The 27,926-nt window shown below is 44.2% G+C and overlaps 1 protein-coding gene across 2 annotated transcripts; it reads right to left on the minus strand.

Annotated features, from left to right (window-relative positions):
* On the minus strand, positions 1-27,000 carry NUP188 (nucleoporin 188). Of its 2 annotated transcripts, none has more exons than XM_080630586.1 (44): positions 26,892-27,000; positions 24,916-24,970; positions 24,248-24,321; positions 23,576-23,660; positions 23,122-23,202; positions 22,618-22,662; positions 21,921-22,013; positions 21,713-21,832; positions 21,100-21,311; positions 20,248-20,359; positions 19,524-19,724; positions 18,964-19,053; positions 18,345-18,410; positions 17,699-17,818; positions 17,137-17,263; positions 16,880-17,035; positions 16,412-16,538; positions 15,718-15,805; positions 15,549-15,625; positions 15,286-15,400; positions 14,825-14,945; positions 14,186-14,252; positions 13,662-13,790; positions 12,336-12,469; positions 11,904-12,010; positions 11,035-11,241; positions 10,432-10,601; positions 10,032-10,101; positions 9,756-9,823; positions 8,957-9,152; positions 8,359-8,436; positions 7,909-7,994; positions 7,341-7,486; positions 6,357-6,538; positions 5,929-6,129; positions 5,194-5,286; positions 4,854-5,012; positions 3,984-4,121; positions 3,538-3,612; positions 2,605-2,814; positions 1,746-1,877; positions 1,541-1,611; positions 998-1,127; positions 1-834 (listed from the first exon to the last, which is right to left on the minus strand). In XM_080630586.1, exons 1-44 carry the CDS (start codon positions 26,915-26,917, stop codon positions 664-666), a joined length of 5,211 nt encoding a protein of 1,736 aa, XP_080486712.1. In that variant the 5' UTR covers positions 26,918-27,000; the 3' UTR covers positions 1-663. The 2 variants fall into 2 exon arrangements, with proteins under 2 accessions (XP_080486712.1, XP_080486711.1); XM_080630585.1 differs by having other exon boundaries at positions 5,929-6,132.
* Positions 27,001-27,926: the final 926 nt, after the last annotated feature.

Below are 27,926 nucleotides of genomic sequence, written 5' to 3' on the forward strand. Positions count from 1 at the left end.
CGTTTTAATATCAGTATAAATAGGGCACAGTTACAAAAACCTGCAAGACTGGAGCAATGGAATTGTGCCTTAAAAACTTTGGAGTGAGGCCTTGCTCTTCAGAAACACACACAACACCCAGCCTGCAGGGGGAAGGGAAGGCGTGAGCACACATACACCATCCTGCCTGGAACCACTCAGTACAAAAATAGCAGTAGAAAGATGGTCTCTGAATTGCTGGCTGATCCCTCGGTTGTGCCTCAGCCGGGCTCTGGCTGGGAGAGGCAGACTGCACCTTGTGTTAAGAGCACAGCTAATGCCCAGCAGAGCTCACCTCCTGTCCCCATCCAGCCCCAACTTTCCCAGCTGAGGTACAAGCTATAAAAATAAAGGTTTTGACTGCTCAGCCCTTGCCCCCAGCTCAGCAGCGGGAGCGGGCAGGCTGCGCACATCCTGACCCCCAAAGCTCTTGGCTGGCCTTACATTCACTCTGCTACTGGGTCACAAGAGTTCAATGGGATCTCGCTGCTGATGTTACAGCTCTGTTTCCAGCCCTGCCCACACCAGGCCTCCCTCCCTTGCCCAGTCCTTGTTACGAGCTCTCTGCCAAAGGTGCTGCTTCTGTGGTGGATGTGAATCGTTCTGCTGCAAGTCCTGACGAGGGAGGCGGGGGCAGGATCGCATCTATCTCTGCACGTGCCGGACGAAGGCCTGCACGAGCTGAATCAAAGGCTCCTGCCCTTCAGGACCCAGCTTGGAGGAGGATTTCCCCTGGGGAGAGGGTAGGACCCCGCTGGCAGGTGAAGAGGGACCACCCCGGCGGAAGTACCGGGACAGGCTGGAGAGCAGAGTACTCTGAAAGCAGAAGCACAGAACAAATGAGCCTCTATCAGACACAGGCCCCCTCCCTCCCCAGGATGCCCCAAGCCATTAAATGAGCAGCCAAAGACAAGCAACCTTCTCCCACCGATCCCATTGACACTGAACTGGGAGTAAGCAGGGTCCAAGCTGCTCTCACCAGCTCAGAGCTGAGCTCCTGTTTCATGCGCTGCTTATCACGGGGATGCACCGCTGGGTCTCTCAAGTACCGAACAGCCTGGGAGATGAGCAGGTAGAAACAGTTCTCCATTGTAAACATGAGCAGAGACCTGTGCAAAGAAACACACGAGCAGGAGCCCAAAAGGTCAGCACACTCTGGCTGCGTGGTCAAATACTCTCAAGTCTTCATACGCTGGGTACGTATGAGGGAACAGTTCCTGTTCATTCCTCTCAAACGCTGGACATCAGGGAAGGCTGACTAAAAACTGCTGGTAAATAAGCATCAACCAACTCTTTATCTGCATGTTCAGTGGCTGACTGAGGATGGGATGTGTGGCTTCACACATCCTCCCCCAAAAATACCCTCCTTGCTTTGGGGAGCTTCTGATGGGCTATCTGAACTCCTTGGATTCAGAGTGAGAAGCTCTGGAGCTACACAGGTGTCTCTCAACCTCAGTTCTGACCTGAGGAGCATTAAGTTTTGTTTCTTGGCCATCACTAAATCAAAGAGCTAAAAACTTACTTGAGGGTTTTGGTTCCCTCTTGCATATTCAGCCCTGCAGCCTGAGGGAAAGGTTCCTTCTTCTTATCCAGCTTGGAGGGAAAAGAAGACAGGCGTTAGAAACAGGAGATATGAAAGAAGGAATACTCCTACCCTTCAAGGCTCAATGAGCACTCTGAGATCACTGCAACTGCTGTGCTCTCTCAGACAGAGAAATGGCCAGTACCTCTCCCAGCATGTTAAGGGCCACATTGACCGTGGCAAGGAGAGTCCCAAAGGAAGGTGCAACATCAGAATCAAAGGCTGGTGTGGTGAAACTCAAAACGAAGAGCACGTTGTACTCAGCAAGGTCCAGCGACTGTGGAGAAAGAAAAGAGGAGGGAGTGACCTTTGAGGTCATGAGTATGCCCTTGTCATGGTATTGTTATGGTAACAGGGATACCCAGTCCCTGCACCCTGCTTTTTGTATGGAGAACTAGCAGCACTGAGATCATTTCCCAGATCTCGGATACACAGGTACAGAGCAGCAGAGTGTATTGTACAGCAGTGCACAATCAGACTGTACGGCTCTCCTCACACAGACAAACCTTCTCCATGTCCCAAGCCGTACAGTAATGACTGTTTCCAGATTGTTTCCAAACACCAGGCATATGTGCCTACAAGCACAGGAAAAGGAAGTTAACTGCCTGTTAGCAGCCAGAATCAAGGCTTAAACCTTCCTTTCTGAACTTGGAGAGCAGGTGCTGGGTCACACTGACACAGGACGATAACAGGAGGACATCTCTTCTGAGTGGCACACTGAGGATACAAGTTACTAGCCTGGGTTATCAGCCTGCAAGGTCACACAAACACAGCGTCGTGCAGATCACACAAAAGCTCAGCCAAGGCTTCCTTCCACACTGAGCAGTGCCCCATTCCTAAGGAAAATCCCTTGTGTCCTGCTTTGTGCAGCAGAACAGATGGATGTCTGGTGGGCTCATTCTCCCAAGCAGGACAGGCTGTGCCTCATTACGCACACCCAGAACATCACTTGAATTGCTGGAAACTCCCCCCTTCAGGGAACAGCTCCTCTCCTCTTTCCCTACCTGATCAAGGAGGATCTGGCAGACATCAGGGGTGAAATGGCGCAGGGCAGCAAGACACTTGCTGAGGATCTTCAAGAGGCTGTACTGCACTGTAAGCAGTGCTTTCTGCTCTGCTGCCTCTGACTCAGGGCTCGGGTGCTTGGAGGGGGCTTGGGGGTTTCGCTGCACTCGTGGGGTCACACTTGCTGGAAGGGAATCACCATTTTTTGTCTGTGGAGAGAAGAAAACCCGAAGTTTTCAAAATCTTGACTACAAAAATGATTATTTTGCACTAAGATGAATACTTTGAGGGGAAAAAAGTGCTGTGAACAAAAGGAATGTGAGAATAAGGCACCCAAAGTTCTGTCACTTGCTGGAAGCACAAGAATCTACACTTAGTGTGCGCTGGGGGAGGCTCTGCATTGCAGGGAGGCAGCTGCAGAGGCTATTTAGATTCCATGTCCTGGAAAAAGCATTTCTGATCAACACAGCAATTTCAGCAATGCTGAAATAACACATTATGAGTAGCAATGCATCCTCTCCACCCCATGAATCTAAGGATTCCCCAAGAATAAGAGCCTTCTCTCTTGAACAAATTAAATCAGATCAAGGACAGCAGCTCAACGGTAGCTTAATTAATGGCACTACAGAGTACTACAGCAATGCACCCTTCTTGCTGCAGTGTAGGCAGCTCTAAAATGGTAACAGCACCATTCAAACACCGGCTGCTGTTTCTCCAAGAGTGGTTTTACACAGTCCAGTGTTTTTCAAGTCCAGACTGCTCTTTGCACATGAGAAATGCAAATCCTCACTACTGATGACTGTCAATAATCATTACTGACAGTCAATTCAATATCCAAGAGCCTGGATACCAAGTAGTATTTGCCTTTTAACCAGGAGCATGAGCATGCAACACTCCTGATGTACAGTTTGGTTCATGGTCCCCATCCTCACCTGCAGGTAGTGCTGGAGCATTTTGCGGCTGTGCAGGAGGGAGGTACAGGCTTGGCACAGGTAACACAGATTCACCTGGAATAAATAAGGGAGAAAGCTCTTAAAAGCTCAAAGCCATCTATTCGCTGCTATTGATGGAAGCTAGAAAATCCACTTAAACAGAACACTGTGATCATAAAGGATCAATGCAGTGTCTTGATTTCCTGATACTGAGAACTGAGAGTAAGCCATTGAATTCCCCAAGCTACCATTTCCCTGGCCCCCCAGTCATCTTTCCTCACCCAATTCAGACAAGGTACTGACAGAACAGACATCTAAATAACCTCAGCAACAGTTCCTGTTAAGAGCAGTAACAAAAAGGTGATAAAGGGCCATTTTCTCTTAACACATCCAAACCCCTGCACCCCAAGGCAATGTACGATCTACAGCAATATCCTCTTTCCTACCTGCATGTCCTTCATAAGCTGTGGCAGGTGGAAATGCCATTCCTTGGTGAAATTTGAGAGCTGAAGAATGAAGCCAACAGTGTGATCAGCCTCTTCCAGACAGGCCAAGCTCTGCACTGTCCGCACTGCATTGAGGCACTGGAGAGGAGAGAGAAGGAAATCAGGGCAATGAGAGTTAAATCACAAAACTCCCATTCCTTCCTCTAGCAGAAAAAGCTGAGGATGCAGAGGATCTGCCCTCAGGGACAGAGAATGCATTCATGAAAGTGGCTGCACAGGACATGGATCAGAATCAGAGAACTTTATATTCTTAGTCAGAGGTCAATGCACTTCACACTCTGTGAAATGACGAGAGAGCTGCTTCTCTAGGGAGCACGCTTATGAAAGGGACTCTTCAGCACATCTGCACTGACACAACCCACTATTTGCTGACTCAAAGGGTGACTGAATCTTGACCACAGCATTCTCATTATCTGAGCAAGGCTGAGCTGAAGCCACCTCCAAGAACAGCTCCCATTCTTTTCTCTCCAGAACAGCCAGACACAAGGTGAGTTCCCATCCAACTCCCACTTCTGCTACTGTGTTGAGCAGGCCTATTAAACACCCATAGCAAAGTTATAACCCCAGGAGCTCATCTCAACAGGATGAACAGATAGTGACTGCCCAGCTTGCACAAGTACCATAACCATCAGCCCTGCCTGACCGCATAGCCTGGATATTCCATCCTCCTCCCACTACTGAACTATTTCCACTATAAACCTAAAACAGGCAGGAGCCTCTTTTCAAAGCTTCTGCACTTTCTGACACGTTCCCACTGCTGTTGCAACACAGAAGCCAAGTGAACCACCACAGAGGAAGGATGTGATGTACCTGAAGAATCCTCTCTTGATGGACACCAACAAAGTCCAGTGCTTCCGTCAGGAAGTTGTATCTGAGCGTTTTAAGGAGGCGTTCCATCAGTGACATGGAGAGACGATAGACCCCAGGCCAGGAGGGGGCATCCAGAGACTTGCGGGATGAAGCAGATGTCTGAACAGAGCACAAAGGTAAGTGACTGACTTACACTCCTGCCCAGGGTAGCACTTGCCACAAACCCTCCACACCACCTTAGCAGTCTCCAGTCTCTAGGGGTGGCTGCTCCAACCACAAGCAAGGCAGGGCATGGCAAGCTCTCCTGGCACATCCCCACACAAAAGGATGGAGCACCCACCTGAATGGCTCCATTAGTGCTGAGCTGGTACACGCTAAGGAGGGGCAGGCAGACACTCTGTGTGACACCAGCGCCAGCCACAGCTGCTGCTCCCTGCAAGGCACAGAACCACGCAGTTAAAATGTGCCCGTATCTCTGCTCTCTGAGACTAAAGAGACTTATTTTGCATTAGATACTTCTGTCCCCTGCACTGTCACCACCCTTGCAGAGAACTTCCATCTACACACACTTCTGTGTTGATAACAATTCAGTATCCAGAAAAGCAACACTGTTCTTCCAGTAAAATCTAACCTGCACAACTGTGCTGTGAATTCCACTTCCATATCACTTGGTTTGGTACATGCAGAATCTTTGAAAAGGGCTGGCTCTGGAATGCCCTGGCTTTTACTTAAGAGCTGAATTTGTAACAGAAAAATAAGGCTTTATTGCAACTAATGAGAAAGCAGGTTCCAATACTTAATGCTGCTTTAACGAGAGGGGGATAATTTGCATTGTGAAGAATACATTCAGTGAAAGCTCCTGCTCTAAATTACAGGTCTTCCATCCAGGGCATCCCATTATCAAGAACAAGGCTAACTAAGCAGACATACATACAGGACCTACTGCTTGCAGCCTGTAAAAAACCCCCTTTATCTACACATCATTATTCAGCTGAATTGCAAACAGAACAACAAGCTATACGGTTCCTATTAAAAATGTATGGCTATATGCCCTCATTTTCACTGCCTCTCTCACCTGTTGAGTCCTTGCTAAGGCCAGCAGTAAATGTAATGAGGCCTCTGTGAAGTGCAGGTTTTGTTTAACTCTCAGGCTGATCTCCAATGCGGCAAAGATAGTGGGAAGCACAGGGACTTTCCTAGTAATCTGCAGCCAGTAGTCTCCATCTTCATCTACCTCACAGAGCTCTTTAGCCAGATGCAGACCCAGAACACACACCTGCTGTGACAAGGAAAGGAGAAGGAGATATAAGCTTGAAATGGGTACCAAGAAAATCTTGAAAGCATTTACTAACGCAACCTAAAGTTCAGTCATATGCAGAATCATAAGTTAAAGGACCTGATATCCCTCACAGACAGCAGGCTGCAAGGGAAAGTTATTCCAAACATGGAGCTTTTGTCTAGAGAGAAGAAACACGACTGCAAAGAAGATGAAAGCTCCTTTACCCCATCTCGCTGGTCTTTGTGTTTAACTCGAGAAGAGTCATCTGTTTCCATGCTGTCCTTGTCATCTGTAGCATCTCCCAAGGTCAGGCTGTGTCGAGTCTGATCGAAGAGCGCAATGACCTCATCTTGGAGTGTTTCACACACACTCAGCACCAGCTGGGAGTACTGTGGGATCTCGTTCACTGTGACACAAAGAGAACAGACCATAGTTAACACAGAGTCCTGGTACTCAGGGCTCCAGTTTAAATGATAACATCACCAGGCCACATTTCTTGGAGTTAGTATTTATCCTGTTTTCACTTCAAAACCTACAAAACAGAATGTGAGGAGCTGTGACTAAGTTAAATGATTAAGTCTAGAAGTATGTACTAAGGGGTTAGATGCTCATCTGGCTAACAAGAACATGTGGTTTTACCAAGAAGATACATCTCAAAGCACAAATCAAGCCCTACCATGGACAGAATACTCCCTAACTCCTCACTACAGTATTTCCTACCCACTTCTCCAGACTGCTGGTACTGGCCCATGCAGACTGAGTGCAGTGTATACTCACTGAGTCCATATAAACACCACATTCTTATCAAAACCAGTATAATAAATAGCACCACCTTTTACCAGCATGACTGGAAACTCAAATTGAACAAAGAAAAACATTTAGAAGGAACCCAACCCTTCACTTTCTCTTCACTATCTAAAACATGTGGGCTTGCAGCCCCAAGCAGTGGGTTGAGGAATACAGAGGAAGGTGAACTGATACATTCTCAACACCACAGTTGCCTTTGTATGGCTTTGAATTATAAACCTCATCTCTTGCTAAAATAAGCGATAACAAGTAAGTAAAAAGCAGGGAAGTCCCACAGGTTGGTGACTATATCCAGCGTCCTGTACTACTGCTAACACCATGTATGTCTTTATCGTAGAAACACTAGGGTGTATTCAGCCATGGCAGCCCTAGTCTTGACACTTGTACACACACCACCTCACCTTTCATCTCCTTCATTTGCAGAACAGTGATAAGAGCTGAGAACACTTTGGCTTTGGTTTTCTCCATCATCTGCTGATCTGCCTGGAGCACCCCCTCCAGAATCTGCGTCAAGGAGTTTATGATTTTATCCACAGATCCCAACTCGCTGACAACAAAAAGGGAGAGCTCTTCAGATTAGACAAGATCTCTCAGGAAATTTATCACTTGACTGAGCTGTGTGGATCATAACTTATATGATCCACGCAAATAAAAGCAGTTCTTCCAAGTTTAAGTCACCACCTGGTTCTCACTGAAGACATTGCACAGCACAGTGAGAATGCAGGACTATCTAAAAGGCTTTTCTGATATACTTTGCACCAGCAAACAGAAGCCAAACCATAAATGTATTGCTACAAGAGATTTCAGCAACAACCCACAGACATGAGCCATCCCAAGAGAATTCTATGATAAGGCTTCAGCTTCCCCCCCAGTCACCAAAGGAATCTCTCTAGAGCAAAACACTTAAACATCATCTCCCAAGGTTTTATATTGAGCAGTGACAAGTAACCATACAAACAAAATACCTACCTCTTCCACTGTTTGAGCAGGATCAGAAGAAGGGTACACAGCATAGACCCCAGCTGCAGACAGGACACTGACATGGGAACTAGGAGCTAAGAAGAAACACTACAAGAGTTACAGTCACAGCAGTCACATGTAAGAATGCTTCAGAAATCCTCAGCCCAAGCACCACCACCAAATGACCAGGTGTGTTCTTCAGCAGCTGCCAGCGTTGAAGGAAGCAGAGTCAGGGCCCTCTGCAGGGTCCCTCAGTGATGACAAGAATGACTCAAATGAAAAATGTGTAATTTATAAGATTTACAAGAAGCTCATCAATTCAGAGCCTTTGTTTCAGCCCAATTTCACAAGATCTAAAATAACCCCATGACTGCAAGCAGCTGCAGAAGCAGAATTCCTCATGGTACAGAGAAGATGAGCAACTGGGAAATTAAAGAACTGACAGGAAGTGCCACCTACCAAAACTCTGGTGCCATTTAGCACATCCAGAAACAATTGCTGATGAACTGCAAAATCAGTCAGGTGCATTATATCTGCCTAAAATCCACAGAAACAGAGATCAGTCAAGCACAACAAAAGATGCAACTTGTTAGCAGTCTAACATCAGGCTGCTGGTTTCATTTGTTACTTTAAAAAGGCACTAAATTTATAGCTGCTGAATGATGCAGCGTTACAGAAATCACTGAAGTACAACAGTAAGAGTTGACAAGAAGTCAGCCATGACTGATTTCCCTAATGGTGCATCCCCGCCTTACCTGGATCAGCAAAATCTCTTTGGAATTCCAGGATTACTTAGAATTGCTATTCAAATTATTTACTACCTCCTTTCTCTGCTCAGAACGACAACATGCTTGTTTTGAACATACAGCAAAAACACCACCTCCTTTAACCTCTTGTATCATGCTTATGCCAACTTGTGTTGTAAACATATATACAACAAAACCGAAAGAGAAACCCCGAGTTCTTCATTAGGGTTTAGCTGGCCCTAAGAAGCTGATATTATCTATTTCAAAAGGTTCATTTCAGTTTATAATGAGAGATAAAAGGTAGCTCTTACGTGGCTCGTAGAGATTATGAGCAGCATCCGCCAGGCTGAGATGAGCATCTGGTACTCCGTCATGAAGGCACAGCTGCTGCCCTCTGTCTCTGCCACATGATCTGCCAGTAACTTCACGTACTCTGACCAGTAGGCAAAGCGCTTTTTGGTGGAGAAGTTCTTCAGCGTGTCCTTCAGGGACTGATCCAGTGAGCCCCTGACCAAACACCAAATCAAGAGAAGTTACCTTCATTTATTCTTTGGTCAGAAAATACACTTGTGAGATTCAGGTAGGAAAGCCAAGGACACAGCTTGCAAGTGAGGGTTATTCCACATTAGACCTGCGCAGGGAATCCCACTTTTTGCATTAAATGTGAAGGAAAAACATGATCCCTGAAGAAAATCTGTGATTTAATTTTCTTTTCAGCAGAGATTTTAGGCAATCCTGACTTTCCAACATTTTGAAGGGCAGTTCTGTTCAGTAAAACAAAATGAGCAGGAGAAAACAACTAAAATGTTATTCAGCAATCACTATGAGCTATACTTAGCTTAGCTTATCGTTAGTTTTAAGAAACACTGTATATTCTCATCCCAGGATGCAAGGAAAATACTAATACGAACATTCTCACCTACAGGCTGCAGAAAGCCTGTAACATCTCTTCTGCAATTGGCAACTGCAAGAGTCTCAAATATATGTCTGTAATTTGTTTATATATCACTGTTTCTCCCACATCCCTCAAAACCTGCATGGTCTTTCGAGATTTAATATACACAGTTTAGGTAAAGTACAGGGATGAACGAGAGAGTACCAAAGACTCACTTGACAACATAGTAGATCTCCAAACAGATGATTTTCATGATTAAGGCACAGGTATCCAAGACACTGAGCTATAAAGACAAAAAGAAAAGCAAAATCTGAGCACCAAGCACTGTGCAAAGCCAGAAAGTCTTCACTTCCTCTCCTGCCTGTGTTCAAACCACTTGCAAAAAAAACACTGCTCTTAGAAAACTGCAAGCAGAGAAAAAAGCCTCACATATCACTTAGAAACTTCTGAGAAGGACACAACTGCCTTCACTTTGTTTGGAGGTAACTCACCTCTGATGATTCTGAAGGCGGAGGGAGGGTCCCAAAGAGGGGATTAGTTAAATTTTCCCAAAACTTTGGCCTAAAAGATATACAGAGAAGTAATATCAGTTATTCCCTCCATGCCACCTGCTTAGCAGCATTCTGATTTCATAGAAAATATGCTGTGATAAATACAAGTTTGTATAGCTTTTTATAAAAGAAACAGAAAGAAACACATTTGCTTCTGAACACACACATAGGGGCTTCTCATCTTATTTCCTAAGAGACTAAGTTCAGAGCCCCCACACTGCATAGCCTTACAGGGCACAGAAAAACTAAGAGGTAAATGTCCCTGCAAAGTCTGATGAACCAAAGAAAATGTGTTTTAGGAAAAAAAGACAGGAAAATGCATTGCAGAAACTCAACTCACTTTGTCCTCAGCACTAGCATGGCGCTATCGCGACGGTCTTGCCACAGAGCATGCAAGAAGGCAATGGCAGCACGGTGCAAGAGGGGAGGGCACCAGTACCTCTCCTGTTGTTTGGTATCTATCAGCTGTAACACTACTTGGAGGCAACTCCACTCCCCTAAGCTGAATTCCTAAAGCAAAAGGAAACAATGAGGTTACATCACCACAGAACCACTATGTAGGCACCTATTGAAGCAGAATGTGCTTGATTCCACTTGAACAATACACTGAGAAATAAATCTTGAGTACATGATGCCATCATATATTTTGTATATGACTATAAGGAATGTAATCATATATAGGGAAGTAAAAAATTAGCCAAGCTATGACTTTGTATGACGAAGTGCCTTCAAAAGGTCTCAGCTCAAGAGGACCTTGAACTGCAAAGCACCAGAGTGGGTATTCTGGAAAACTGGTACTGTCCATTGTACCTCAATCTTCAGCTTTCCCACTGACTGGCCACTGCCAGAGTGAAGAGAGTGGGCCACAGGGATCTTTGGTCTGACCCAGTAGATGTTCCTATGTTAACTCAGTATCTGCCTTGAAATACTGAGGAAATTCTACCTTTGACCCATCACTGCCATCCTTCACTTCCAAGTTCAGGAAGAGCTCGATGAGCCCAGGCTGTGTCTCCACTGCAACTGTGAGGAACTCCAGTATCATGACCTTAATACGCATGTCCTCCATCTTGCTCTGCAGGTGGATGAGGAAGGCATCACGGATGGCAGCAGCATCACTACCAAGGCAGGCATAAACAGACATGGGAGCAACCTGCAAAAGGGTAGCAACATCAGAAATAACCAAACTCTGCAGGATGCTTCTTGTCCATATCAAAGGTGATTTTCATTTCAAATTGGTAATAAATCTATGAACACAGGTGAGGGAACTCAAAACTAAGTTGTTGTTAAGCAGGAAGAAACCTACAAAATGATCCAAATTCTCCTCTTTGGCAGTTCTGTTCTATCCCTCACCTATTCCTCAAGGGTTATGACAATACAGCATAAAACAGAGGAAAATAAGGTTTGGAATAATGTCTCCTGAAATAAATAAACCCAGAGCTGGATCTGTATGCTCTAATAGAACTGCAAACACATTCTCAGAAGTTTAGTAGCTGAAAAGAGCAAGTTAAGAGACAAAGCTGAAAGATCCCAATAAAAACTTAAATAGGATACTCTTCTTGGCAAGATGTTAAAGTTCCAGTTAAGAAGGTTCAGGCATTGTATTGAGGAGTATGATTTGAGAATGTTGCTCAAAAAAGTGGAAAGAGATCAACTGGAAGTGCAAATACTTTAAAGAAAACATCCCATTAATGTGAAGCCTCTCAATGAGATGCTGGGTGACTTCTGAAATGATCCTGAAATAATTTCAGTGATGGGATCAGTCACTGAAAGGCACTGAAAGGCAAAGGAGCAACTGCGTGAGTCTCATCTTACCGTAGCCAGTCGTTTGAGCAGCTGGATGGCCAGGCGTGGAAGCGCAGGGTCATGCCTGTGGTAGATGTATTTGGCCAAGACCGCAATAAGATTGTTTCCATGAGCACCTGGAGAGAATGCAATTAAAATCAAACAGAAGAAAATGTAGCAGGATGTAACTATTTACCAAATCATGATCTCCACAGCAGAAAGTGAGAACCAAGTCAGTCTTCCAACATTACAAAGCAGCAAACAACAAGCTTAATACTTTAGAAGCTGTCCAAGAGGAGAAGAATGCCTTAGAGGACGGAGAACAGGCCTTTCCCCATCACTATAAACCTCTTTTTGGAACCTTGAAATCTTAACTACTGTTTGTAATGAGACACACACTGACTATATGGAAATTACACAGAAGCACAGCTGCCCAGGCTGCCCCCAACCAGGAATACGTACCATGCTGAGTAAGTGCCTGTTCTAACGGAGATACCACGCTAGAAGGGGGTTTCAACCTGATGACATTATTGGTGACTGAGAACGCCAGTTTAACTGTTTGGATCAGCAGTTGACCGTGGCCTTGTGACTCATCACTGTGTTCACAAAAAGAAACCAAAGTGAGTACCTGTTGACAACCAACATTTTGTTATTCGCACATCGGAAGAGGAAGCTCTATACCCTGTCAGTCAGGGCTGTGAGATGTTTTTACTCAGTCACATCACCACGTACGAGCTGCTGAAATACAAACCCTCACATATCCCCCCAAAATAGTGGCTACCCAGACTCAAGTCTTCAGTATCAAAAATGACAAAGAGCCTGAGCCTGTTTATTGCCATGGGGTTTTCTTTCCCTCTTTAGGATACAGAGATTTAAAATGTACAAAGATGGAGGGAGAAACATTTACAGAAACAATCTCACAGAAATAATAGTGAACCAAAACCAGATGAAGAGATAAAACTGATGGGTTGTGGGGATTCTTCCCTATGATTTTCCTTATCAGCTAAATATTCTCAGGAGACACTGAAGCCAAGTCTTCTGAAATAGGTCTCACTTTCTTCTCAGCAAGTCTGGACTCTTTCCAGAATTGTTTTGAAAGAGAAAACCAGCAGACTTCATCAGAAACAATGTGCCAGCAAGTTTGACTGGCTCTGTGTCAAGTAAAATTGGCCAGGAAAAGAGAACAGAGGAAAGTAATGAGAATCAACCATAGCTAAAGCAGATCAAGCCTTCAGAAAGCCACATAAGGAAGTGAAGGTGCTCAACACTAAAGGTATCTTCAATACTTCCAGAGCACTTCAAGCCACCTTCAGAACCATCCTGAATAGACTGCTCATCCCTACCACTTCCGAATTACAGTTCAAGCTGTATTCTGAATTATTCATGACCACAGCCTGATTTGAACTCTGGTGTCACCCAAAGACACAGAACTACTAATACTGGCTCTAATTCTCTTGCTTCTAATTCATCTTACAAACTTGAGTTCAAGTGAATTCTGTATTAAAAAACTGTAACTGCATGCAAACTTTTAACAATTGAGCACATTTACACCCACCAGCAGCTCCAAATGGCATTTAGAAATAGAAAACTACTGCATGAAATGGAGAGTGTACAGCAAAGATACATACAGACCTGGAACAAACAAGGCTTGTTGCTCAGACCATACACAGGCAGGCTGCAGTGGCTACCTGCTACACTGATCCCTTGTTAAATACATCAAGTCAAACCTACATTTCAAATATTCTTTGCTTCTTTCCTCACACTACTGAATTGAAACACACAACTCACCTGTTACACTGGGAGGTCATTACCATATCAATAGTGTCCACACCAATTCCCATGATGTTAATGACAGCTTGCCCTGCTTCAGTGTTGGCCAGACTGAAGATGCACAGGGACTGAAGGCTGGGGGCATTGCTGTGAGACACAAACAGCACAGGACATATCACTAGGAGCACTTGCAGTATTTTACCACACAGCACTTAGAAAACTACCACAAAGTAACCTCTTAATTTCTACACCCCCATTGACCCCTACTTTATTGTCCTTCTTATTTTCTTCAGAGAGCATACACCAAATAGGAAGGTGGATGGCAGTGTTCCAGGAAATCTATTTATTGTTTTCTCTCTCTGTCTTCAATCTTTTTCTACCCTTCCTGTACTCAATAACACAGAAAAGAGCTGAAACCAGCACTGCACAACTGTTAACAGTTCACTCCTCAACATTTGCATTCAAAACCTGAAACAAAATGACAGCAATTCCCGCACTGTAAGCCAGGCTAGCATGGGTCTGAAATCCATCACTTGTCTTACCTACTGCGAGGATCCATTTCAGGGCACAAATTCAGTATAGCATGGATCAACTGCAGAATCAGGCACCCTGAAACAGAGATGAAATGGACTGCTGAGGTTTTGGGAAGATCTGTTGCCTAGTTCCTACTATTTTCAAGCACATCGCAGCATCTAGCAATACTGTTAAGAGTATTTGAAGGGGGCCTATAAGGATGCTGGGGAGTGACTCTTCATTAGGGACTGCAGTGATAGGACAAGGGGTAATGGGTTGAAACTTAAGCAGGGGAAGTTTAGATGGCACATAAGGAGGAAGTCCTTTACTGTGAGGGTGATGAGGTGCTGGAATGGGTTGCCCAAGGAAGTTGTGAATGCTCCATCCCTGGTAGTTTTCAACTCCAGGTTGGATAGAGCCTTGGGTGGCATGGTTTAGTGTGAGGTGTCCCTGCCCATGGCAGGGGGGTTGGAACTGGATGATCTTAAGGTCCTTTCCAGTCCTAACTATTCTATGATTCTATGATTCTATGTACAAAGCAAATCCCAAATGACTGCTAGGAAAGGTATGACGAAAAAAGGAAGGAAAAATTCACACATTCTGTCTGAGAAGGCAGGAGACCCTTTTCATCCCCTCCTCCTCCTCCTCCCCACCCTCAATATCCTCACCAATTTTCTCCCTCACTCCATGAGAGTTGTAACGCCATTTGTGGTAATTTGGTAACATCTCCTTCAGGACAAACACAATGCAGGGCACGAGTCCTTGGCTCTGGGTGCTACCAAGTTGTCCCTAGAAGAAACAGAAATGTTACTGTCCCACTTCTCGTTAAAAAGAAACCTTTATCAGGAAGATATGCCATATGTCTTTAAAGTGTGAGAAATCAAGCATGGAGACATAGATCCACAAGTGACTTATATTATCTTGTAGACCAGATGAATCAAAACAGGCTTTTTGAAAGAATCAGACTGCAGAGAAAACCCAAAGAGTAGCACCAAAGGAAGTGTCAACCAATGACCCCTCACAGAGACCTGCTGAACAGGAGATGGATCTCAGGCATGGCTGTATTTCACCTTCCTATTGTAACAGCTTACAAATGATTTCCCATGCAGGCCATTCCAGAAGCACTCACCCGGACAAGAGTTGTTATCAGGTTCAGGAAGGAGACGGTAACATTGTACTCGCCCTGAGGCTGTTCTATGCTCATCAGTAGGTTTCCATAGCCCCCAGCATTCATTCCCTCTGCACTGTGATATAAGCAAGAGAGTTTAATGAATAGCAGGATTCTGAGTGAGACATGTCAGATACATACATTTCACACTGGCAGAAAGTTCTTATGACATGTTAGGAATAGGTTACACACCAAAAACAGACAGGGGAGGGGGTGATGAATACCTAATAACGTGATTCATACTGGACACTGGATTGGCAACAAAGGGCAAGAAACCTGTATGGTGAAGGTCAGTCCAAACCTGCAAGAGAATAAGTACAGCTATTCCCTCCCATTCACATATATACATCTGTTAGTTCTCAAACCCACAAACCCAGAAGGTCATTTCCTCACCTTGGCTGGCATCCGAGCAGCCAGTACTGTCAAACAATTAACACACGAAGCAATAACATCCACAGGGGGAGAGATGACAGTTGTTAGCCTACAGAAGAGAAACGGTATCAATCAAATGCACCGTGATCTAGCATATAGACTGCTTTGTTAACCAAAAGAGCTTCTCTCACCGAGGTACACATGTATAAAACCTAAGTAGGTAAATACAGACACCAGAGTCTGCACTTTCAGTCTAGACTTGCTGCCTCCCCCTCACACCTGAGTCAGACGAATTTACTGCAACAGACAAAGCTGGCAAGACAGCACTGTCACAGCAAACAGTTAATTATGCAGCAGCACATCAATTCCCAGGCAGTTAATGCTAGAGGAGAGTTAATAAGTACAATTGTTTTAACACCTGGAAGTTACTGCTCTAATGATATGTTTTATTCCCCTTTCATGTCAATATAGCTAATAATAAAAAATGCCTTTAAATGGATAAATTGCACAACATTCAGGAAAGAAGAGGCCATTCTGCTTTATCAAAGCATCAAACAGTGCGTAGCCACAACCTTGAGAACTGAACATCAGTCTTGGGGAGTTCCAGCACTGAGACACTTCTTGCAAAGCTCTTGGCAAAATGAGGAATTAACCATTCTTCCAGTTCATTGTATCTTCTCAGGTGTCAGTGATTTCATGCCAGTCAGTGACTTACCTCTGCAGGAGCATGTAAATTCGTGACGTGATGGGCAGAAGGCAATCTGCTATTGATACATCAGTGCTGATGACTTTATGAACCAGGTCAATTATTGGCTTGACCCTCTGGCAATGCTGAATCACATCTGGGTAGAGAAAACTAACACTAGAATGCAAAATCATACTTGAGCAGTAATCAACTCTGGAACAATGCACATTAACCTCATCATACAGCCCTATGAGCATTCCCCATGCCAAAACCCATTTATTTTATCTATCTCAACTTTTCCCTTATCTACAATTGATCTCATCTTGGCCTTTTGCAGTGAATTAGACAGTATAATAATAATAATTAAGAAGTCAGGTTTCTGGGCCAGTATTTCATGCTCTTTTGAAAGTATTCAGAGCTGTTCAATCCTGCTATTAACCCCAAATTGAGACCAATTAATAATTGTTTCTTCTCTTTTATACTCCCAACCTATCTTACCTGCTGTCGATACAACATGAAGCAGCATCTCAATCTCACAGGTAAACAGTGTCCAGCTGCTGTACGAATACTCCCATCGTACCACATAAGCCCTATCATCCAGCACCACTTGGCCCACTGTTCCCTGAGGTATCCGCAGGTTTGTCTGACCTAGTCCTTAGGATTGAAGAAGCAGGTGAAATACAGTCACAAATTTACCCATGGATTATATCCCAATTTCCCCAAAGTATTTCCATAAGAAAAGGTCAAGTGCTTACCAAGAGGATAGATGAGCTTTGGAGTCTGTCTGCGCCAAAGTGTGCCATCTTCATGAGAGATCACATCCGGAGGTTTATGCTTGTACAGTTCCATGTAGAAGGACATTTTATCCAGGAAACTGTATACCTGCGCACAAAGAGAGCTTAAACAATACAGCCAAGGAGCCAGACCTTGAAAATAAATCAACCAGGCCATTTCCAGGAATAGGCAAGTTCTCTTGATGTGTACAATATTGTTCTAACACATAAACCATTACTAGACAGCCCACATGTCCAGACACATCTCATCTAGTGAATCAGAAACTTCTTATGAGTAAAGTACAACCTGAAAAATTAGGCAGCAACTTAATCTTCGTGATTAAAGTTTTCCAGGAGCCTGCAACCGCACAGAACTAACAAGTATTCCTGTCCACTGTTCTTTGACAAAAGCTTAATGTCTGTTATCTAAAACAGCAGTTGAGATAAGCACACGTGATGGAAAGAATCACACAGCATTATCACACAGCACGGTATCCTTGTCCTGAAATAAATCATCTCCTGGACACCAAGAGAGATCCTGTACCTTTTTTGCAGTAGATTTATCAGACACAAGGGCTTGGAGCAGCTGAAGGAGAGGAGTAAGCTGATTAGGAAACAATCCACACACACTGTCCAGGATAATACCCAGACCTGCAGTAGGTTCCTGGTGGTGAAAACAGAAAACAAATATCATATTACTAAAAAGTAATGCTAAAATGGTCTCAGTAGAGCATAAGGAAACAGTTATTTTTTAAGTTGTACATTTCACATTAATCATGCACAAAAGTATCACTCCAGTCCTTGCACAGACTAAAGCATGAGGCAGTGTGCAAGTATAAGGCAGGAATAAGACTGTAACGCATTACATATCATCCTAATTCTGTGGCAACAGAAAAATAAGCATGATGCTTTTGCCAGCAGTTAGTTCAATCTTTGCAATCCCAGCCCTGGTTTCAACTATCACCTATATTAAAACTTGTTCCAGTATCCTTCAAGAGTAAAGCCAAGGCTGTACCTAAAAGGCAGGAAAGGGCAAAAGTAAATCAAAGACAGAAACAAATGAACACCAGCTCCTCAGGCCCTCCTAGCAACTAACTAAACACAATCTGTCTGTCCCTTTCCTAAAGAGGATCTTTTATTGAGTTTCACTTATAAGAAAGGTAGGTCAAAGAAGATGCCAACACACTCACCGTCTTCCAGAATAGCTGAGGAATGCTGGTAACTGTCAGAACTTCACATGCAACATCAATTATATCCTTCAAAAGAAGAGAGGATGAAGAAAATAAGTTACTTTATGCAGGGGAATTTCATCCCAATCGAGTTCTGCCCCATCTTTGGAATTTAAGTTTCCATGTTTACCAGCCAAGATGTAACCACCTCCTCTAGTCAAAACAGAAACAAACACTCAACATATCCAAACCCAGTACACTCCACCAGCCTAAAGCCATCCATCACGAGTGGACTGGCCAGGACAAATATGTCCACTGTATCTGCAAAGGGCAGATGATGTCTTCTCAAACTCGGAAATGGAGTATGGATTATTTCCATTGCTTTGGAAATAACACATCAGCAATTAGTTTCAAACCCACAGGACTTCAAGTGCAAGATATGTTCTTTCATTATTAATCAGCCAGTCTGCAGAGGGGTTTACTAGGTTTGCATTGTGTAAACGCAGCAGGAAAACCAACAAAACACTCTTCTAGATCTAACTCACAAAGTTTGCAGTCTCACATGCAGGATTATGATTTAACAAAGGCAGTTAGCATCAGTTATGACAGGTAACAGAGGCAATGAGCCTTGCATGCTTACCTGCTGATTGCCCAATGTATGCAATTCGAGTGATGTCAGGACAAAGGAAGTAAGTCCATAAATACATAAACAAGCAGTGCTGGTAGCACACTGGAAAGAAAGAATACACACTCAGTGTTCATGGAAGTCAAAAGGATTTGCTTTCACTGGTTTCTACCTATAAAATAGTTTTCTCTCATACATGGTATTGTCTAATGAAACCATATGCAGAGAAAACAGTGCAGAGTTAAAGCATCTAATACTCAAGATGCACAATGGCAGTACACTAGAGAGGCAAATCAACCAATGTGATGAAATGCAGTCTATTCTGCTCAAAAGAGATGTAGCTCCTCAATTTCCAGAAGCTTTTTACTCTTTGAGCATAAAAATCTGTTTCATTTCAACTTGAGTTCTGATCTTCACTGAAAGAAGATGCTAAAACATGCTTTACTGCAGAGTCTGCTTCAAACCAGATTTAGTTCAAAAGAACATTGGTTCAAAATCATCCATCCCATCAGACCTTTACCTCAGTAGCAGTTAAAAACCTTCAAGAGCTTACTTAGAGATTCTGAAAAACTCACATTCTTCCCTCCACTGTTCAGTGATCGCAGCAGCTTTGTCAGATACTGGAAAACATTCAGCTGGATGGCAGTGCTGCCCATTCTTCTGATAACGTTTGTTGACTCCTCTGGGTTTAGAGTGTGACGGAGCAGAGCCCAGGCCAAAAGCACGGGAGCATGATGTGAGACATCCCCTAACTGCAGCAGCTGATTGTCCATCTCCTGCACAGACAGGACAAAAGCAGCATAACTGAGATCTTCTGAAAGAAGTTCATACTTCGCAAGAATAGAGCTTGTTGCATCTTCTTGCTAACTGTCACCATTCCCTTGCAGATAATTCCTGCACACATGCAACTGACCAAACTCTATACCTGCAGCCACGGCTTGTTTTCCTGAACAGTTTACTGCCATCTAGGTAGTCTAAACTTAGCTGTTCTCTGTCCTAGAAGCATGGACACTGTAGGTTTTTTGTTTCATTCCCATCTGGAAACTTCACAATGCTTATTTCTTTGTACACATCTGTTTTTAGAGAAAGGCCCAGGATAACCAAGGAAGTATAAGGGGAGAGGAATTAATTTTGTTCTTATTTGCCCCAGAGTGTTATGCAGATGCTGGTTCCTACACTGGGTCAACAAACTGAAGGATCAGAAACTTACAGACATAATCTTTAAGCAGCATCGTTGGGTAACCACAGTATATTCTGTATCGTTAGACCAGACAAGGAGTTACTCTGACAGTGCTTTACCTGGTGGATGCTCTTATTGGCTAATTTGTGCCTGTCAGTCCTGCCATCCAAAGCACGCTTATGGAGGGAGTCGATTTCCATGCCTTCGACCAGAATAAGAGCACTAAAGTATCTACAAACAGGAGAAGAATAAAAGCAAGGAGGTCAGAAACTTTATTGAAGAATTTTCATTTGTTTTTATTGACAAGTGGTCAAAACCCAACCTTTACTTTGCTTTTGTCCAGCTGTTCTTTAAAGCAACAAGAAATTACATGAAATTCACAGCAGGTAATCCAAATTTTGTCTTGAAATTCTAGTATATGACTGATTACAATCTTCAGAACTATCATTTCATGTTGAAAAGACAAAAGGTCACTGAAATTTGAAGATACCTTTTCCCCCTTTGTAGCTCTCTGCCACCTGGCAGAGCTTTCATTCTCCCTGGCTATGGCTTGACTTCTGTTGCATGCAGCAAAATGAAGACACTGTTGCCATTTGTAAGCAAACCCACCACAGCTTGACCTGAGGCAACCCAGTTCACAACACAGGTCAGGGAGGGCTAGCCCCCATGCAGGTAGCAGAGAGAGGACCAGCACAGGACTGTCTTCATTGCCATTCTTACAAGAGGCAAGATTATATACTAGATTAAAGCGAGTATATGGACACCTCTCTACTCTGCAATCACACCCTTGTTTTGCCACAAGCCTCCAATCAATGTAATCACAAAAGCTATTTTACCTTCATCACAATAAGCTTAGCTTGAAATAGTGGTGATTTTAAGAGGCAGCAGCAAGAATTAGAAATGCGTTTTTTCCTCCTGAGGAAAACAATTGTTTTGCTCTGTACTCACCCACAAATACACAGGATACTTACCCAATGCGATCCACCAGGTGATCCATGCTCTCATCTACCAAATGTCTGTTGGTTTGTCTAGTGCCAAATCCCTGCTCTTTGAACTTCTTTGCAAATGCCAGAAGATCATCAGGTGACATTTCAAAGTATGCATGGTAGAGGAAGATGACTTCCAGGAGCATGGCCTGTTCACGGAGGCATTGCACAAACCAACGGGAAACCTGACGTTCTGTCTGCACAAGGAAAAGTTCTACCATCATATGTTGAAGCTCACAGGTCAGTCAAAGCAGTTGGCAACTGAGAAGTGTTGAAGCATCTCAATGACTTGTGTAGCCAGCTGTTTGTACCAGTGACAAAGAAGGCCACTGTAAATACAGAGTGTGCTGATGCAGAGGGATTGCGGACAACCACACATAAATGGATCTGTTAGCCTAGGGCTATCAATGGATTTATTACAAGGAACAGTATGTGCCATGCAACTGTTTCTGAGCAAAAGTGTGTTCCGTTAGAAAAATTTTAGGTTTCTTGGACCAAGAGAAACATCCTTTTTAACTGCATCTGCACATACACACTTTCCAATACACTACATAGAAGACTTTATAAGTTTGATTAATAACAGCAAGAAACAAAATACCATGAGATTTCCATGTGTTTCCCATGTAGGAGCTTCTGCTTTGTACAGCGCTTCAAACTGTTTCCAGTAATTAGGAACTAGTTCCTTGTCCAACTTTTCAACACACTGGAAGTATTGAGCCTTAAATAAACCAATAGATAAATTAACTTCTCACATGCACACTCAACTGTCTTTTACAATCACAAGTGGACAAGGTTACTCTACTCACCATGTAAGGGTGCCTCTCGTCCTGAAAATAAGTTAGTAGTTGGAGGACACAGCGCAGAATGCAGATCCTCTCATCATAGTAATAGTCAGCAAGCTGTGAATATATAGTGTCATCAATTGGTATCAACTTGGTATTGTGTCTAACAACACTTTCCTCCTCCATACACTGCCAAGGCCTTCATCACAAGAACACAGAGTGCCCAAACATTACTACAGGTGGAGTTTCAACTAAGCAGTTTCTAAGTTACTGGGGGAGAAATCACTTAATTAGCTTTACAGAACTCAATAAAACATGCCCATAGGGACATGGCTGTAATTACACTGCTAAGTGAGAAAACTTGGGAAAGAAAGGGAAAAAGACAGAGAAGATGATGCCTCCTCCTCATCCTGATTATCCTCTGTCAGATATGATCAGTGGTCACCATTTCAGAGTTACCACTTCAGACAGTAACATATAAACCTACGAGCTTTGGAAAACATGGCAGCATACATCTGCCCAGCTAAATTCCTGATATTAAGCCTAAAATTTTCTTTCTGTAGCAACTATTAACACTGTTCAAATCGATCAAAGCGTTTTCTAAAACTTGTTCTTTATAGAAGGAATACTTCAATTATTCCAAGGTTTTCTGGATCCATAGAAACGAAGTTGCTTCTCTGTCAACAGATCTTTTCAACAGATACAAATGGAAATGACTGACCTTCAGCATCAGAGCCTGACTCTGCCTTTCATCCTGAGAAACTGTCTGTAAGCAAAACACAAAGGAACAAAGAAATATTTAAATACCTACTGACAAAATAGATATTCACAAAGGAAAGACTGAAATAAACAAAAGCCAATTTTCCTTTCACTTTCTTTTGGAAAGACAGATTCCAAAAGCACAAAGCCAAAACACTCATTTTTAACAACATTTATGCTTCATCTTCACTCTCCTTCATGATCTGTAGCTTTCCTGTGTTCCTGTAATAGAGAGAAGAGCTGAGTTCCTGCAGACAGATTCAAGCAGGTACTAGAAAAGTAAGTTCTGGGTATCTCCTATGACATTTCCTTAGAGCAGCACTGGAGCATTGTAGGTCCAGAGAAGAAAAGCTACAAAGCCATTTCCAAATCAGAACTCAGACTCACGTGTGACCATGTGCATCAACAAACTATTGGTATTAAGGAAAGATGTGGATTAAGTAGAACATAAATGGGAGCTACAGACCGGCAGGGAGTCCCTTGTTCCTCTATAATCTTCTTGGAGATAACATTGTAACAAACGCACGCTCTGCTCTTCATCCAGACCCTGGAAAAACAGAAGGAAAATAGAGATGGTCTGAAATGGATAAAAGGCAACTGAATTCATTCAAGATGAAGATTCTCTTCAAATATTCAGGCAGCTCTTCTGCTCAAAACAAGTGATTTCTAAAACATGCCAAAAGACAATTTCTGAACCAGGCAAATACTCTAGTGACACTTCTGCTTAAAGCAATATACATAAGCTTTGATGTCACTTAGATGTAGCCAGTTTAACTTCAGCAAAAGGAGCATTACTGTCATTTAAATGAAGGTACCACCTTTATTCAACATCAAGAGGCTGATTTAAATATCAGAATCCTACTAACACTGCATTCCAAGTGCAGGGATAAAACACATAACCAGATAGCACCTTCACTCACCAAAAACTTGCTGGCTCTCAGGCCCAGCTCTTTCAGTGGAGCATCTACACTTTTATCAGCTTTTACTTTTTCTGCTGAAGATGTGCTAAAGAAAAAAGAAAGAAATTTTAGTCACTAAAAATGCAGCAATCCCAAGAAATGCTCCCAGTTTTACCAGTTCCCAGTTTAACCAGTTTAAACTGAACATTTGCTTTATCCTCAATGGCCTTTCGATATTTGATACACAGTATTTTGTAACCTTCCCACCACATAAAACTCAACACTGTTCACAATCTTATTACTATGATAAATACAGGCTATATTAATTCCATCTTTTCCAATGAGGGACTCTGGATATCCTTTTGGGATGACTGAGTGTCAAGAGGAGTCACTTCTCCACAGGCTGCACACTTGCACATGATGGCAGCTCAGCAGGGGTAAGGGTTAAGAGCTACCTAACAAGAATAATGACAGCAGAAACTTGCTGTTACTTCTTTCTGGTCTGTATTTCATGCCCCAAAATGTTATGGAGTTAAGTGCTTTCTCTTGCTACTCCTCTCCTGAAATCTCAAGTCATGCAAGAGAGCAACAATCTACTTTTATGTAATCAGAAATAAATATTCCACATGTTCCTCTACTTATTAAGAGACTCCATTTTTGAGGTTCATTTCTAAAATCAGGCAATCACTATACCTTGGAGGCTTATAGTATGAAAGTCCCTCTGACAATCTCTGCAAGTGGTTGTTCAACTCTGACTCAATCTGTGCCTAAAAAAAAAGAGAACCAAATACTACTGAACAGCTTCCTCAACATACATTATTGACAATCAGATCTGTTAAATTTAAGTGAAGCAAAGAAATTCCACCACCACAAAGAGACAGGAACACCACAAGACAAGCGTCTATGATTCAGACTGATTCAAGGTGCGTAACTGCACCAGGCAGCTCGCTGCCTTGCCTAATCACGGGAAGGGAGAGGAAATAGGAGGCAATGGACTGGATTCAGAAACATCTGGATCTCCAACCTCTGGGCAAATTCTTCAAAGCACAGGCTCCATCCCTGAAAATAAAGAAGGAAGCTGTACCATTCATCAATAGCCCAGGCCAGCCAGTCTTGTGTCAGCTCCACAAAGGGAACCACTTTTTTCACATACACCCTTCCAGGTAGGTCATGAAACTGCTATAAACGAGGAGCGGAAGAATGAACAAGTAGGAAAGATTGAGGACAAAACTTGCACTGAGGAAGAGAGGGAAGCAGCAAAGTGTATTTTCACTAACATTCAAAGAGATGTACGAGTGATGTATTTGGCCACAGAGTCTATTCAGTGATGGGCAAAGCTGCTTAGCAGGACAAGGACTTACTGGTTCTCTTAAAGATGATTTGCCCAGAAGAACTCTCCATAATTGTCTGCTGCTCCTGCAAACAAAGAGAAAAGTTGGAGTATTTTAATGATGAACACTGTTTCAGGCTTCCATTCAGCTTACACCTTTTCAAACCTGCCGTTACCTCAGAGCACATCATGCTGCAAGATAAGATACAAGAAAAATATTTAAGGAACATTATTATGAATGCTGCATCCATGGCAGTGTTCAAAGCCAGGCTGGATGAAGTCCTGGGTGACATGGTTTAGTGTGAGGTGTTCCTGCCCATGGCAGGGGGTTGGAACTGGATGATCTTAAGGTCCTTTCCAACCCTAACTATCCTATGATTCTATGATTAGTTTTTACCTGACCAGTTCCAGATGCCCTGGAAAAAAACAGGAAAGACCCAAAGAAGGTGACAACTGATAAAGCAAGACTTGCAAACTCATATCAAATCATATGTGTTGCGTATCAAAACTCAATTTGATTTTGCTAGTTGGACATTTGAGGTTAGTAAGAAGAAACCTAATGAAAGTACAGAGCAATATTTGATTCAGTTACATTCAATGCTTTCCTCCAAATTCTTTCATAACAGTTTCATCCTTCACTCTATACGCAATATAAAACTGGGTGAAGTGAAAGATTCCAACACCTTCACCCAAGGTAGAACGATTTGCTGCAGATCTTGATTTACCTTTGGTTCCTGTTTCTTCCTGAGCACTCCACAGAACAGCCAATCTGCACTATAAGGTATTACAAATCAAATCCTGGCATACAAATCCAGACAAAGGAGTCTCCCTACAACACCTCTAAAAGATGTTTGACAAGAAAAAGAACATTTCAGGAATTTAGACAAATGATGACTTGTCAGCAACATGCTGCAAGTCAGAGTTAAGATCACAGCTCCCCATATAGAGACTGTCTAAGAAAGCAAGATCACTTTATTTTTAGAACAGCATCATCAAGATAACTCACTGTGGCAGTGAAAGGCATCTGCAGCGTGACACATGGTGCCACCTAAATGCATGCCAAGACCTGCGATTTCCAGTGCCTATCAACATCACTTGTACCTAATTCCTCGACAGTCGGGTGCACCTCCTTGAGCTAAATAACCTCTCCAGGCTTGGTCAGCCACCAGCTGCGGGTGCAGCCTCACAGCACACACACAGCACCCAAAAGCCACAGGGTTTTACCAAGAGAAGAATCACTTCATAGACCTGAGCACCAGCCCTGCAAAGCCAACCCTCTGCTTGTCATTCCCTCCTGCCCTCTCCTGGGAATTAAACAGATTGTGATGTCTGGCCAATTCACTTATTAGCCTCCAGCCAAGGAAGGAAAGCTCTTCTTATGTGATCACATATAACTGTGGTGTTCTGGTCCCCATTAGAGCTTATAGATACTCATTTAACAAAAATCACAGCTCTAGGGATGCTACAATAACCATTCTAAAAGTGCTCAGGACAAATGAGGGCACTGAAGGTGATCAAAGGACCTGGGATTCATTGAATCGCTTCACTGTTCATCTTCCCCATCTCTATTTTGACTTTTAGACTTGCGAATAGGTGTCCACAAGGTGAAAACCAACCCCTGAACGCTCTGCTCTTCATGAGAGCAGCTCTGGGACGTGGGCTGTGGCCTGACCCCCACCTCCGACACCTGAGCCCACACCGGGACTTCAGCCTCACAGAAACAACAGCTTTTATACAAGTTCTATTGAACATTTCATCTTGCGCAGCACGGCACAACGAGAGAGGCAGGAATGACTGACGAGTCACTACTCACTGCTCCATTGAGCCGCCTCAGCGGGGTCCCCGACGGCCCCCTCAGCGAGGGGCGGGGCCAGGCCGGCGCGGGCCCCGCTGCCGTTAACCCTCCCCGGGCCGCCCCGCTCCCGCCGCTCCCCGCCAGCCCCGCACGCAGCGAGGGCCGGGCCCCGCCTCCCGCCGCTGCCCCGCCACAGCCGCCGCGTCCCGCACCTCGCGCGCGGCCCGCCCGCCGCCATCTTCGCTCCGCTCTCACGTGACACCGCCGCGCGAAACCGCCGTCGCCTCCTCCCTCCGCGGCGCCGCTCTGCCTCCCGCCCCCTCCAAGGCGGGTTGGGTCATGTGACAGGCGGCAGAGCCAAGATGGCTGCGTCCTACGAGGTGGGTGCGCTCTCGGACTCCCGGGCGGCGGTGAGAGGAGGCCGCAGCTCCTCGGTGGGGCCTGGGGCTCACCCGGGCATCGGCTCCGACACCCTCTGGGGGGTGTTGCGGCCGCCGTCCCCGCTGTGCCCCGCCGCGGCTTCTTAGCGGGGAAGGCTGGGTTGCGGGATGCTGCGGCTGAGGGGGAGAGGAGGAGGGCGGCGCGGAAGGACAGGGCAAAGGGAGCCCGCGGCGCTGCGGCGGACAGAGGGAGGAGAGGAAGGACACAGGGGAGAAAGGGAGGAGGCAAGTGCTGCAGCGAGGGGGGGACTGCTGGGCGTTTGGGATCACGTCAGTGCCCATTTCAGCCGGGATACGAATAACGAAACAGGCAGAAAACGCTTAGTCCGGCTTGAAACTGGGGTAGTGAGTCCCGTTCGATGTCTGAGTGAGGAAGTGCTGAGGAGCTTCACACTACCTAAGGAAGGGATGGAGGAGGGAACTGCAACAGGTAAATGAAATAATTTAGCAGTGAAATACATCGTGTTGCAAACTCTCAGGTCAGCAGCTTTTAAACCTGCTGCATTAGAGGAGGAGACTTGCGGTTTGTATAGTGAAATTCATCCTTGTCTTATAGCCGAGCTGGCAGGCTGCCTGCTGGGGAAAGCTGTCATGTATCATTATTGAAGCAAGAGCTGGGTTGCAACTTAAAGTTGCCAGACTGAGTGGGAGATCTTTTTCAGTCTGGCTGGCATGTAGTATTTACTCTGCTTCTTCTCAAATAACCCTTAAGCTTCTCCTTTCCCTGGGCTCAGAAATGACAACTGGGACCCAAAATCCATTATTGGTTGTCAGTAGATATTGCCCAAGCCAGTTCTGTTTCATTAA

This window comes from Psittacula echo (assembly GCF_963264785.1).
Source record: "Psittacula echo genome assembly, chromosome: 16".
NCBI lineage: Eukaryota > Metazoa > Chordata > Aves > Psittaciformes > Psittacidae > Psittacula > Psittacula echo.

Bases quoted from the DNA above. Each gene is read 5' to 3' on its own strand.
- NUP188 (XM_080630585.1), bottom strand. From the start codon at position 26,917: ATGGCGGCGGGCGGGCCGCGCGCGAG. The intron at 12,470-13,661 runs GTGAGTTGTGTG...TTGTGAACACAG, and splicing joins ATGACCTCCCAGTGTAACAG to TGATGAGTCACAAGGCCACG. The intron at 6,133-6,356 runs GTAAAGGAGCTT...TCCTTGTCACAG, and splicing joins ACAAAGACCAGCGAGATGGG to CAGGTGTGTGTTCTGGGTCT.